Source organism: Pseudophryne corroboree, chromosome 4, assembly GCF_028390025.1.
Source record: "Pseudophryne corroboree isolate aPseCor3 chromosome 4, aPseCor3.hap2, whole genome shotgun sequence".
In the NCBI taxonomy this organism is placed as follows: Eukaryota; Metazoa; Chordata; class Amphibia; order Anura; family Myobatrachidae; genus Pseudophryne; species Pseudophryne corroboree.
Window position 1 is genome coordinate 296217097 of NC_086447.1, and position 13385 is coordinate 296230481.

At 41.8% G+C, this 13385-nt stretch overlaps 1 protein-coding gene across 1 annotated transcript in view; it reads left to right on the forward strand.

Annotated features, from left to right (window-relative positions):
• Positions 1-3784: 3784 nt before the first annotated feature.
• Positions 3785-13385, forward strand: part of CLDN11 (claudin 11) — a 101268-nt gene continuing 91667 nt past the window's right edge. Inside the window, exon 1 of the mRNA XM_063916226.1 lies at positions 3785-4284. Coding sequence (XP_063772296.1) covers positions 4059-4284 — 226 coding nt within the window. The 5' untranslated portion in view covers positions 3785-4058. The remainder of the gene's footprint in view (positions 4285-13385) is intronic.

Sequence of the window (13385 nt, forward strand, 5' to 3'; positions counted from 1 at the left end):
CTTTTTCTATTGTTGTAGTTCTTTTTGTATGTTTGATACAGGGAAGCCATACTAAGTTACGGAAATATTTAGGTCATATTATTAAAGTGCACCTTTCACCTGCTCCGTGATGGCAGCCCTTTTTGTAAGTGAGCCAATAGTCATTCAAATGCATTTATGGCCTGCTAAAAGCACTCAAAAGGCACAGATTGTTGATGTGTGTTGGGTAAGTAATGATGGCGGTCTGGATATTCCGGCATTGGAATCCTGATTGCTGGAATCCTGACCGCTGGCAAATCAACTACATCCCGTTGATGTTACCATGTAATTGATTATGACGTACTATGCAGTGAAATGGAGACATGATGAAATGAGAATGAACTGACAATTGTATAAAAAAAAGTGTTTCAAGATTACATATTGTATCCAAAGAAGTGACTATTATTAATACACTTGGTCCAGTAGTTAAATCATACGTGATATAGAGCCAGATCATGGTCTCTTAGCGGTGATGCAAAGATTCCAAAGGTGAGATTCAAATGACATATCACGCCCAATTTCCCTTTTAAAATGATCTCCGTTATTGTGCATATTGCGGCCATAGTGATCAGGTTTAGCTGTGTAAAGGGTTGGGTGTCTCCCTACTCCGGGGGTAGCAAGCTGAAAAAATGATACCACACCCCCGAGGGCAGAAACAGAACGGGTGTGGAAAGGGGTGAAAAGAATTGAATCCCGCTCCAAATTGGTAAGGTGTCTGTGTGGATAGGGAATGTTTCTTCTCCACAGAAAGTCTCACAATGGGGATAAAATATAGTGCTACCTCTGTATGTGGAGAAGATTTTGTTACTCGAGAGAAATAAATAGTCCTCTAGGAATGCACAAAAACGTACTCTCTGCAATATATTTCTGTTTACACACGTGCCTGTTCTGTGTAATACATAAGTGCACACCCACATTCTATTTCTTTAATAACTGCTCCTGCAAAAATCAGTGTGCACCTGCTAATTTTTTTTTTCTCCTTAATTTTGTTGCCTTTGTATAGTACATAGAGAAGTCCCTGCATCTAACAACATATCACTGACAGAGATCAAAATGTTCTTAGCTCTGCTATAAAGTGTTATTGAAGCTGTTATATAGAGCTATTAAAGAGATCATAACCTGTTATACTCTCATGTTCAGAAATTCAGTGTGCAATATCCAGCGGCTATAGATAATAGTTAAGGAACATCCAGACTCTCATTACATGTCACTTGTGTTTTGGTTTATTATAATATGGTTATTTGTTCATGGATATACAGATGTGTCATAATACGCTGTGTCTTCAGTCGCTCCAAACAACGCCTCTTGGCGCTCCAGGTCCCTAGTTACTTGGCTACTCGCTAAAAATGTCTTTGTATAAATAAAACAATTGGAAGCAACAAAACTGCTTTGCTAGATCGCACTGATCAATTTGATATGCGACATTTGTACATCTGTGTGTGTATAAGTCTGAATCTGTATAAGTGCTACAATGCAGTGTCGGCTTATCTATGCCAAGCTCTGTTGTGCTTAATCTGCAACTTTCTATAGGCGGGAAGCATTGCATGCATCCCACCACTTGCCACATGCAGATTAGTGTTTATTAATGTTGTGTGCATTAATAAAATCACAAAGTCCTAGCTGCGCATGCGTTGAGTGATGCACACACTGCAGGGGTCCTGGGAGGGGTTCAATTTGAACCCTCTCAGTGGGGCATTGAGATAGCAGCCCATAGGCTTCTATTGGGCAATGTCATCTAATGATGGTGTTTTCTTTAAATTTTGCCCAGCAATCTATTGCATTCCGGGGCTTGGTGCATACGAGGTAAGCGGCCAGACCTCCAGAAACTGCATTTTCTGAGGTTTGTCAGCATTTTGAAGAGTCCTGCATCCCGCCCTATGTGTGTAAAACGACTTCCTCTGCAGCTAAAGTCGCAGCCAAGTTTCTCTAGTACACTTTGGGGAGAATTCAAATGTTTGAAAAGGCGGTTGGGTGTCTGTTTTTTCCTGTCTATTAGATAGGAAAAAAGACACCCAACTGACTTTTCAAACAATTGAATAGCCCCCTATGAGTGGTGTTTCGACGTGATGTGAAAATGAGGCAAAATTGAAAGAAAACTACAGTACGATACACCTTGGCTCAGTCGCGGCGGGTGTCTGCCACAGTATGGCATATATGGGTCTATTTTCTAAGAGTGAGATAAATTACCAGACAATTGGCTCTTGTCATTTTATAAACTGCCTGTAACATGGCAGTTAGGAGCTTATTGGCTGGTACTTATCTCTCTCATAGGCTTAGTAAATAGACCCCATAGGCGCTAGGTGTATGATTACACATTTGTATAGCTTAAATGTTTTTGGGTTTGTTTGTTTTTTATAGAAAACCCTACCTCATTAAATGTATAGGATGTTGCCAGTTCACATATTCAATGCACGGCTTCTGTGGGGTTTTAGAAACTTTTTGGTCACAGGACATGCCCTTGTAAAATTACCCTCTATACCTTTAGAATAAAATGTAAATATCTCATGCACAGGGAGAAATCTTTTATTTGTATGTGGGCACGGTGTGAGGTGCATGTGCCCGGCCCGCATATAAGATAGCAGCCGCAGCACTCATACATGCCCTTCTCCATACTTGCCTACCTGACCCTCTCCATGAGGGAGAAAATGCTCTGTTCCTGGACTTTCCTGGTAATGTATGATTGCCATCACCTGTGGTGAAACACCTTTCTTATCAATTAACTAGCTCACCACAGGTGATGGCAATCATACATTACAAGGAAAGTCCGGGAACCGAGCATTTTCTCCCTCATGGAGAGGGTCAGGTAGGCAAGTATGCCTTCTCCTCATGGCAGAAGGTACTGAAATGTGTATATGTCCAGTAAGTGTAAAGCTCTGCAGTTGTGCAAAAACAGAAATGTCACATTACCATAATGGCAAATACTGGGTTGTTGTGGGTTTTTTTCTGCATTAATGACCCATGAATTGTCTAAACACAAGAAACATCTTGCGTAATATAGAGGAATATTGAAAAATGACTGGTTTGACATCAGCCAATAACGTGCCTCTGTATGAGCATATTTTCAGTCCTCTGGGGCAGATGTATTAACTTGGAGAAGGCATAAGGGTGTGATAAACCAGTGATATGTGCATGGTGATAAATGCACCAGCCAATCAGCTCCTGTTAATTTATATATTGGAGCTGATTGGCTGGTTCGTTTATCACCTTGCCCATATCACTGGTTTATCACTTCCTTATGCCTTCTCCACGGTAACTAATCTCTGAGGGAAAAAAATAGCGCCTCATATACTTCTAGTGTTATACACATTGCATTACTGACATCACCCACTAGCTGTCTCCACCTGACCAGTAATTGGAAGAGAACTCTCATTCCCCAGCCTCGCACTGCGGTCTCTTAGTAGGAGCAGCCTGTAAATGAGTAATCCGGGTGCTTACTGTACCTGGGCTGGGGAACAAAGTTATGAAGGAAAAAAGGATTTATTTTTTCTTTATATGATATGCAAACCGGGAAATAATAGTACATAAAAAAACGAAATAATATGTGTGGAATGGGCTGGACAGGTTGTATTAATTTATGTATTAGGTTATATTAGGTTATTTATATTAGGTTATAATGGTTATTAGTAATTTATGTATTAGGTTGTATTAATCCTAAAACGTCATTAATCAGCCATGTGTTATTATCACAGGTAGGCTACCCCAATGTCAGGTGAGCATGAGGCGCTAGTGAGACAGCGGAGCGGCAGATGTACGGTGCACAGAGACATGTAGCGACTGGTTCCGTCTCCAGAAGCCACAATTAGGGCTGTTATGGGGTTCAGATTGCCGCCTCCCCCTCTTCCCATGTCTCCCTGTAATTGGGGGCAGGCCACCATGTCCCTGTGACTCTGCAATTGGCTAGAAGTGAGTTTGGGTCCCCCTCGTGTAGTGGGAGTGGGGAGAGGAGACAGCCCGGCGGTCAGAGGGTCTCATCATTAGCCGTACACACAGACAGGGCACAGCATCCTCCCCGCACTCCCCAGCACAGGACACCCTCTGCCATGGCCGGCACATGCCTTCAGTTTTTTGGCTTTGTCTCCAGCTTCATCGGCTGGATCGGAGTGGTAGTGGCCACCACGACCAATGACTGGGTGCTGACCTGCGACTACAGCATCAACACCTGCAGGAAGCTGGACGAACTTGGCTCCAGGGGGCTGTGGGCAGACTGCGTGATCGCCATAGGGCTGTACCACTGCAAACCCCTGGCTGACATACTCACCCTGCCCGGTAAGTGTCCTTAGCCCCCTCCCTTCCCAGTACCATCCAGAGGGTAATTGGGCTGCTTCTCACCATCACCGTTTAATATAAAAGCTTATGGTCACTCACCTTTGCAGCAGCAGTTCAGGGTTTTGTCATTGTTTCCCAATTTGTTTTATTTTGCAGTTGTAAGTTAATACTGTATGTGTGTCCTATAGGCAATCCATGTACTCTACTGTATCTGTGTCCTATAGGCAATCCATGTACTCTACTGTATCTGTGTCCTATAGGCAATCCATGTACAGTACTGTATCTGTGTCCTATAGACAATCCATGTACTCTACTGTATCTGTGTCCTATAGGCAATCCATGTACTCTACTGTATCTGTGTCCTATAGGCAATCCATGTACTCTACTGTATCTGTCCTGTTCTAAATCAGAATTTCTTGCAAACGTTGTTTATGGAGCATGTTCCTAAGCCTGCGCCTCCCTTATCTATAGGCAAAGTAGTGTTTCTGCTATGATGATCTTCCTGCACACAGTTATGAATGTGACTACTATAACACCATTAGATGCTGGGAAACCAATTGCCAAGTCACCAACATGTGACTCCTGGAATTCACAAATGATACTTGCTTTAATTAGAAACTTCTGCTGACTCCCATCATTTGTTTCTGAACGATAACCACAAGACTCAACATTTTTTTTTTTTCTTCTGGGACAGCACATTAAGTAAGATTGGTTTCATCATAACTCAAGGACTACAGCTGATACACATTGTACCTGGAATTGTCTCACATTTATCTGATAGGACAACCTTGACTTGTACCAAAGAAATACATTTTAAATCACGCTTATTGTGAATTCGTTTTAAGACCTATTTTTATAACTTTACAGTGGTACTATTACCCCTGTTATGCAGATCAGAGAACCTGGGTTATTGCTGGGGCAAGCCAGCATGACCCGGATAGTACACCTCCGGTCCGCAACACGGGTCACTACCCGGGGTTATTCCTGGGTCCGACCCAGGTCATGCTGACAAGGCTGCTAAGTGGTAGGCTCAGGAGCAGTTGGAGATGACGTCCTGTGTGAACAGCAACGACTCGGGAATAATCCGGGTCCTAGCTGCGGTCTGAAAGGGTGAGGGCTTGTGAAGCACCAGCCCCGACCCATGTTCAGTATCCCGGGTCGGAGCCGGTGCTTCTGTCGGAAAGAGATATATCTGACCATAGTGCCAGCAGACAAGATGAATGTGATTTCTGACGTTTTTCCTGCAGTAAAGGATGGCTTAGTGTTTTTATAGATACATTTTTTTTTTAGAATATGTTGTAAGAAACAAATCTGCCATGGAGGTTATGTGGTACCAGAGCCGGCCCTAACCAATATGATGCCCTAGGCAAGATTTTGGCTGGTGCCCCCTAGCACCACCGCTAGTTCTGCAGGACATGCCTGGCATGAGTCAGCTGGCAGCTCTGCTAACGTTGGGGCACCTTTTGTTTATGAAAATGCGTCTTGTTTGCATTACTATGTGGCTAGGATGCACAAGCAGCTTTTGCTGATTAAAATGATATGCAGCATGCCTATATACTGTGTGAGACTGGCTGTATCTGCATATGAAATGCTACATTACAGTGATTTCCACAGAATATAGGCATGCCGCATATCATTTTAATCAGCAGAAGCTGCTGGTGCCCCTAAGCATACCAAATGCCCTAGGCATTTGCCTAGTTTGCCTATGCCTAGGACCGGCTCTGTGTGGTACAACAGTGGTGGGTTGCTTGAATGGTTTGCTTTAATTATTTTATAAACAAATGAATGCAGATGTTATGTTTTAGAGCAGTTTGTATTATTTTTTAAGACTGTTTAACTTCCTATTTAGGAAAGCTGGTCGAATCCCTAAACCGCCTTTTTAACTACCCTAGGCGTTTGTACCCATTTACCATTCCTCTACACAATTCATACGTAACGTTACATTTATTTATTTACATTTAAATAGCGCACACATATTCCACAGCGCTTTACAGAGAGTATTTAATTCATATCAGTCTCTGCCCCAGTGGAGCTTTCAATCTATCACATGTACACACTAGTGTTAATTCTTAACCTATTACCAACAATATATTTATTCTCTTCCTATAGCCAAACAAGCTTCTGGATTTTAGTCTCTGAAATTCTGCTACCACGCTGTATACATATGACAATACCACTGCTAATTTAGTAGATTTTTTTTTTCTTTCATATATGGGGGTCTATTCATGAAGCAGTGAAAACTGTGGAGAAGTGAGCCTGTGGAGAAGAACCAATCCGCATTGAAGTAACATTTATAATTTGCATACTATAAAATTATACAGAGCAGCTGATTATACAGAGCAACTTCTTCACTTGCTCACTTCTCCACTCGTTTCACTGCTTCATGAATAGACCCCATGACCTGAAAACTGTTTACACTAATGGTTCCCAAACTGTGTGCCTAGGCACCCTGGCTCTTGCAGGGATGCCTCGGGTTGGTGGTCCAGGACCAAATCAAATTACTTATGGTCAAACCATAAACCAGTGATAGTGGCTGCCAATTATAAAATGCGTGGACAATCAGAAGCACAGCTGTATGAGGACCTGAGGATGATAGGTAGGCACAAATTACTTAATTTTATTTTTATTTAATTTTTTTTACATTTTATTAAAAAAAACTTTTTTTTTATCCTAGAGTGCTGTGAAAAAAAATGCTGGTACTCTAGGGTGCCGTGATTCAAGAAAGTTTGGGAATCTCTGGTTTTCACACATGAGCAGAGTTGCCTAGTAACCATTTTCTCAATATCTTAGGTTCAGGTGTTTTTTTTATGCAGTAATGTGCAAAATCCACCATATTTTAAATCCTCTATTCACTAATTCCGAATAAAAAATTATCGGATTCGGTGACTCTGTGATTTTTAGAATGTACGATTTTGCCGTTTCTATTCTATGCATGGCAATCATAGGGACCAACCTTATTGTAAATTAGGGTTTTTATTCTTGTGTGTGAAAGGTAAGAACCACATATTGCAGTCACATAATCTGCTGTTGGGTTCTCCTTGGTGTGTTCCTGTTCATCAGTTTATGGTAAGGGATGGATAATGCCGGAGTCCACAAGGTTCTTGCCTTTCACTTAGAATTCTGTGAAATCCCAAGCTAGATTTCCTAATTCTCTTATCAAAATTTGGGCTGACCAAATCCCAACAGTTTGCCTAAAAAACGCCATCAATCAGAATTTACCTACAATTTTAATGTGTCATAGGCCCTACACACATGCCGATTTGTTTGAAAGATATGAACGATCTCGTTCATAAATGAACGAGAACTCGTTCATATCTTTCAGTGTGGAGGCTCCAGCGATGAACGATGCGCGGCCCCGCGCTCGTTCATCGCTGGTCCCTCGTCAGCTGTGCATGCAGGCCAATATGGACGATCTTGTCCATATTTGCCTGCACTTCAATGGAGCAGCGTGACGGGGGGAGTGAAGAAACTTCACTCCCCCCGTCACTGCCCCCCCGCCGCCGGGTCGCTCGTCGGCCGTATCCGCCGTCGGGCAGCTCGGCGGCGGATCGGCTAGTGTGTAGGGCCCATAAGAAAGAATGATTGATCCCACTATTTCATAGCAACAATGTTACCAATTAGGTTAATTTAGCTCAGTTTAAATTTTTGGTTTGTAAAATGATTGTATTTCTGCTAAAGCATAAAATAGAGCTTTAAGGGTGGGTACTATCTAGACGTGTTTCTAGTGCACCACAAATTTCTTTATAATCATAATTAAAATTTATATTTCAAGCCTTTGTAGACTGTTTTGTGGACTTTCGCAGACATTGGAGAAAGACACACATAATATTCCTGTAACATGGCCCATTTATTAATTAACTTACTACTGTACTGCACTATAAATCTAAGCTGTAAGAGGTTCTGCAGCAGCACAAAAAAACCCATTAAGACACAGAGAACAGCCTGCAGTTTATTCAGCAGTCATAATTCACCTATGGATTGTATTATTAAAGTATATTTTATTTATAGATCTCTAAAGTTGGGCATACACTACACAATTATCTGTCAAATAATTTGTTTGATCTAGCTGGTTAAAATTAAAATCTGGTAATGGATGAGAGCAAATGAAAATCGACCATTTGCTACCAAACACTGGAAGATGGTCAAAACCTATCCGTGCTTAAACCAATTTGTATTAATGACAGTTTTTATCCATTTTCCAGTGTTTTGGAGCAAATGGTTGATTGTCATTTGCTGTAATCCATTGCCAGATTTTCATTCCAACCAGCCAGATCTGGTAGATTATCTACCAGATAATTGTATAGTTTATGCCTATTTTAACATATATTAAAAAACAGCAAAGAAATATGAGCTGTAATAGTGCAATCTGTAAACCGCTTTCATATGTGCAATGACATTTAGCCTTTTATGATTGTTACGTTGTTTTTTGCAATTTTATATGTGGCACACCAATGTTGACTACCTTGGATATGTCTCCTATTTATCTACATATAACATGGTGCTTAATCATCCAACAGCTTTATTGGAAACTTCATTAAACAATAGCTAATTTTGTCTCGCCGGCAGTTATCCTATTAGCCCCGATAAGCCAGCGCAGGGCGCTGCTTATTGGGTATTTTGTGTCACCTGCCTTAGGCAGGCAAAACAAAATCCCCGGAAATGGCAATGTTTCTACCAAAAACACACAGGTTTCTCTGAACCTGTTTGTTTTCGGGAGACATTTTTTTAATTTGTTTTTACATGCAACCAAATTGGATAGTCTGTAAAAAAATACAAATAAAAAATAAAAAGTGGTGAAAAATCCGCCTGATGTGTCCTCTCAGGTAATATATCTGTATAGTACCAGTATACTTCACAGCGTTCCACAACCTGTGACACAATAATGAACATAACTATTATTACCAAATAGATGTAGAGAGAAGAGGATCCCTGCTCACAAGCTTAGAATGGAAAAGGTCATTGCAGTAGTTAAAGTCAGAGGTTATGAGTATGATTTTGCAGTATTTTGTATGAGGTATGTGAATTTTCTGGAGATGATTTGTAAACTGGGCACTCACTGTACAATTATGTGGCAGATCATCTGCCAAATCTGGTAAGGGCTGAGAGCAAACTATAATTGTACATTTGCTCTCAAACACTGGAAAATGATCAAAACCTGTCGTTCAAATCTGTAATTTAACTAATTTGTATGAACAAATGTTTTTGTCTGGTTTCCAGTGTTTGGGAGCAAATGGTCAATTGTCATTAGCTCTCATCTCTTACCAGATTTTCTTTCCAATCTGAAGATGTTCTGCAGATAATTCTATAGTGTATGCATAAAAATGTAACAACAGATTACAGTATATGTGGGGAACAAAGGGCATTTTAAGAATGGCAACAGACTTGAGGGAATAGTGTTCGTCATGATATGCAGAAATAGGAAGTGGCAGTAGTATTATGCTTTACTTATAAAGCCAGGGTTGGACTGGCCTACAGTCCTTAACCACTTCAATGGCAATAACGTATGTGATGTGACCGCAGCCAGGTGTGAGTTACCTGGCCAGATCGCATCACATACGTATGGCTGGCCCACTGCTTCTTCCGTCTTAAATGGAGGAAATCTGTTATGCACAAGTGCAGGACAGACTACCTTCTGCTGCAGCGGCCCACTGGGCGTGGCACAGCGGTCATCACTCCTGAAATTGCACCCCAGAATGCCTTGCAATGTCTTCAATAATGTGAGGGGAGGGGCTAGTAAAATAAGGGGGAGGTCACGTCTTGACACTAGGGGGGTTAAGGAAAGGCCCCATAAAAAGTGTTTTTGTAGCTTGGGGGGGGGGGGGGGGGCGATTATATATTAAATATAAAAAAATGACACTTAGTGGCACATGGGGGGTGGGGCACCTCTGCCATTGGGATCTAGAGGGGTGGGGTTAGGTAATGCAGGGGATCTTTTGCCACTGGGGAGGCTGTTTCTGATTCGGGGTGGCAAGTAATTTTACAATGGGTCCCCCTAGGTATATATTTAAAAAAAAATATTTGTATATTTTATTAAAAATACTTTTTTAAATAAAAAAAACAAAACCACCAATTTCTGAGCTTTTTTTGCAACAAAAATTATCAGTTAAGTGGTTAAACATGGGCCTTCTCCAATGCATTCCCTGGTGGGCCCTTCATACCCCAGTCTGACACTGTATAGAGCACCATCATATTATATACCATTGAATGTTGATGGACTCATGATGCAAATAAATAACATATAACACACAACAGAAGGTAAATTACCTTACTATGAGAGTTGTGGGGAACAACTGATCCATAAAGTAGTGATTTAAGAATTTTAGCTGAAGATATACTGTAAGGTAGCCTAGCTGTTGCCTATTGAAAATATTAATAGTTCTGTTTTTGAAAGTTAGAGGTGGCCTTTAAAATGAAATGACAAAAATCCATTCTGTAACACGGGGCTGACTGACACAAAGGTTGAAAGATTCAGAGAGGATTGTGTGATGAGTGAGCTGCTATGATAGCCAAATGCAGGATAGAGGTCAAGGAGATTTTAAAGTACATTACTCCCTTCTGGCATAGCTGTGATGAAATCATTGGCAAATTTAGTTGGTGTAATCTTTATAGACTCTCAAGAAGCTTAGAGAAGCTTTGGATTTGAGGGTTGGGGCTCTAATCTTAAAGACAATTTGGGTATGATGCTGTGTGTTTTAGTTTGTTTGAATTGAAGTATTTACCACATCTACTTTATAATCCTACAAATCTGTATGTCTGTTTATGACATGCACAGTGAGAGTCAGGCAATAGCGTGCGTCCCCTGCTTTGTAGAATTATAATAGATGTTGTGGTACAATGCCCTTCATAAAAATGGTCGCCCGTACTTCAGCATCCTTTCTGTAATAAACCAACATGTACTTCACACTCTGGAAGGTTTTATTGTGGACTACATGGCATTGGAAGTGTTACCAGAGTAAAGAGAAATTCTCATTCATTCTAGAACTATCAGTGTTACTTATTCCTGCAGTGCTCCCTGAGTAGCATCCCTTGTCTTCAGAGAGTGTCGCTGGTTTGCTGGGAGAGCCCGGCATCTCCAGTAGTTGGCATGTTCTCCTGTTGCAAGAAAGGTAAAAGCTGCAGTGTCAAACCTTGGCTATAAAGTACATGTGCTGGTAGCAGAGGTCTTACAGCTAGCAGCTGTACTGTAAAGACCGTAAATGTGGAGTGAATGCAGAGGTGAAAGTGGAGGATTGGATGGGTATTATATGGCAGAAGGATGCTGCCACCCTGAGTGAGACAATAGAGCAGGCCTGGCCATCTTGTGGCTCTTCATCTGTTGTGAAACTATAAATCCCAGCATGCCCTGCCACAGTATTGCTATTAGGGAATGCTAAAACTGTGGCAGGGCATGCTGGGATGTCTACACAACAGCTGGAGAGCCATATGTTGGCCAGGCCTTCGATAGAGGTTAGATATTAAGCATGGGACAGATAAAAAATGGATGTGACAACCCTGGAAGCCGTAATGCGTGGACTGAAAGCTATGGAATGGGATATGCAAGATGATATTGATATTTGGAAGATGGATATGAAGGGGTAGCTGGGCGTGACAGCCAGAAAGCGTGACGTTGTTACATAAGTGAAGCATGTTCATATCGGTGCAGGGTTTGTGCTGCACACAGGCTCCTGGGTCCAGGGGGGCCCACACCACACACTCTACACCCATCACAATACATACCTCTCCATTGGTGGTGCAGATATCACTAATAACATGGCGCAGATGCCATGTTTTCAGAGAACTGCACCTTAGATATCACTGGAAATATGAAGCTTGTGCAATTTTTCACAGACAGCGGCGTATGCCAGTGCACAGTGCCAGAATCTATTCAGCACATGCACCAGTGAGGGGCGAGGGGGTGGTGCAACTTTCTCCTTTATTGAACCACCCCTAAAGTAAAGAGTAGCATCAATGGAAGCTGCATGTGCTAGAGAAGTTGGGATGAATTTGGGTGATTGACAAGAAGAATGACATTGGGCCGGATTCAAATCCTATTGCACCCGTTATCTCCCGTCTAAAGTGACGGGAGATAGCAGGGCACATTTGAATATCGCCCCTCTATCGCCCCTATCATGCTCATTACAGTCTTGTTTAGGCACGTCAAGCACGGCTAGCAAAGTGAGGCCACAAGGGTACATATTTCTACAAATTTGGGTTTTGCTGTATGTGGTTAAACATACAAAATGACAAAGTGTCGACTATGTTCATGCCAATCTTTTTACCCTGTCAACCTTTTGTACATGTCACCCTTGTGTACTGTCTACTTTTTTCATGTCGACTTTTTGACCCTGTCGATCTTTAGTTACCTCTTGACTGTCGACATATTGACTGTTGACCTGTTATTCCACACCAGGCTGAGACACCCACTTTAAGTGTCTTTAGACACTGTAATACTACTTGGTGCATCTATAGACGCCACCATCAGTCGCGCCATGGATACTTGCACCAGCCCTATGGTAGGCACAGATTTTCCATCTAAGTATGGCCTCCAATGTGACTCGTAGCATGCCCATTAGACAGCCCGTCTCCATGCATCTGAATAACCACCTCCCAGTCACCACCCAGGAGTGCCCAGTCCAGTACATTTGTCATACCGTGCATCTCAGCAGCTGTGTTTCTGTGCGTAGCAGAACATTGGCATTGCGTGCAGCTCAGAACAAGCACTATAGGCATTAAATAAGGACGCTGAGGCTGGAATGAGCAGAGAAGACTGATCAGCTACAGTATATGTGAGAGGGCTAGGTGGACAGATAGTGGAGTGGGAAGGGAAGAAGAGGGTAGACGCTTAATAATTATTTCAGGGATCAAATTTAGAGAGCAGGTGCCAGAGAGTAGGCTGTTTCTTGGGGAAGATTGTACTGTTTCATGTCAGATTTTATGAATTTTGTCTGAAAGTTAAAAACACGTTCATGGTGAGAAGTGTGATCCTAATAACGGTATCTAGATAGACAGTCAACAGGTCAACATATGGTCGACAGGGTCAAAAGGTTGAAAGGTAAAAGGTAGGCAGTGCTTAAGGTTAACAGGTTCAAAAGGTCAACATAACCATAGTCGACATACATATG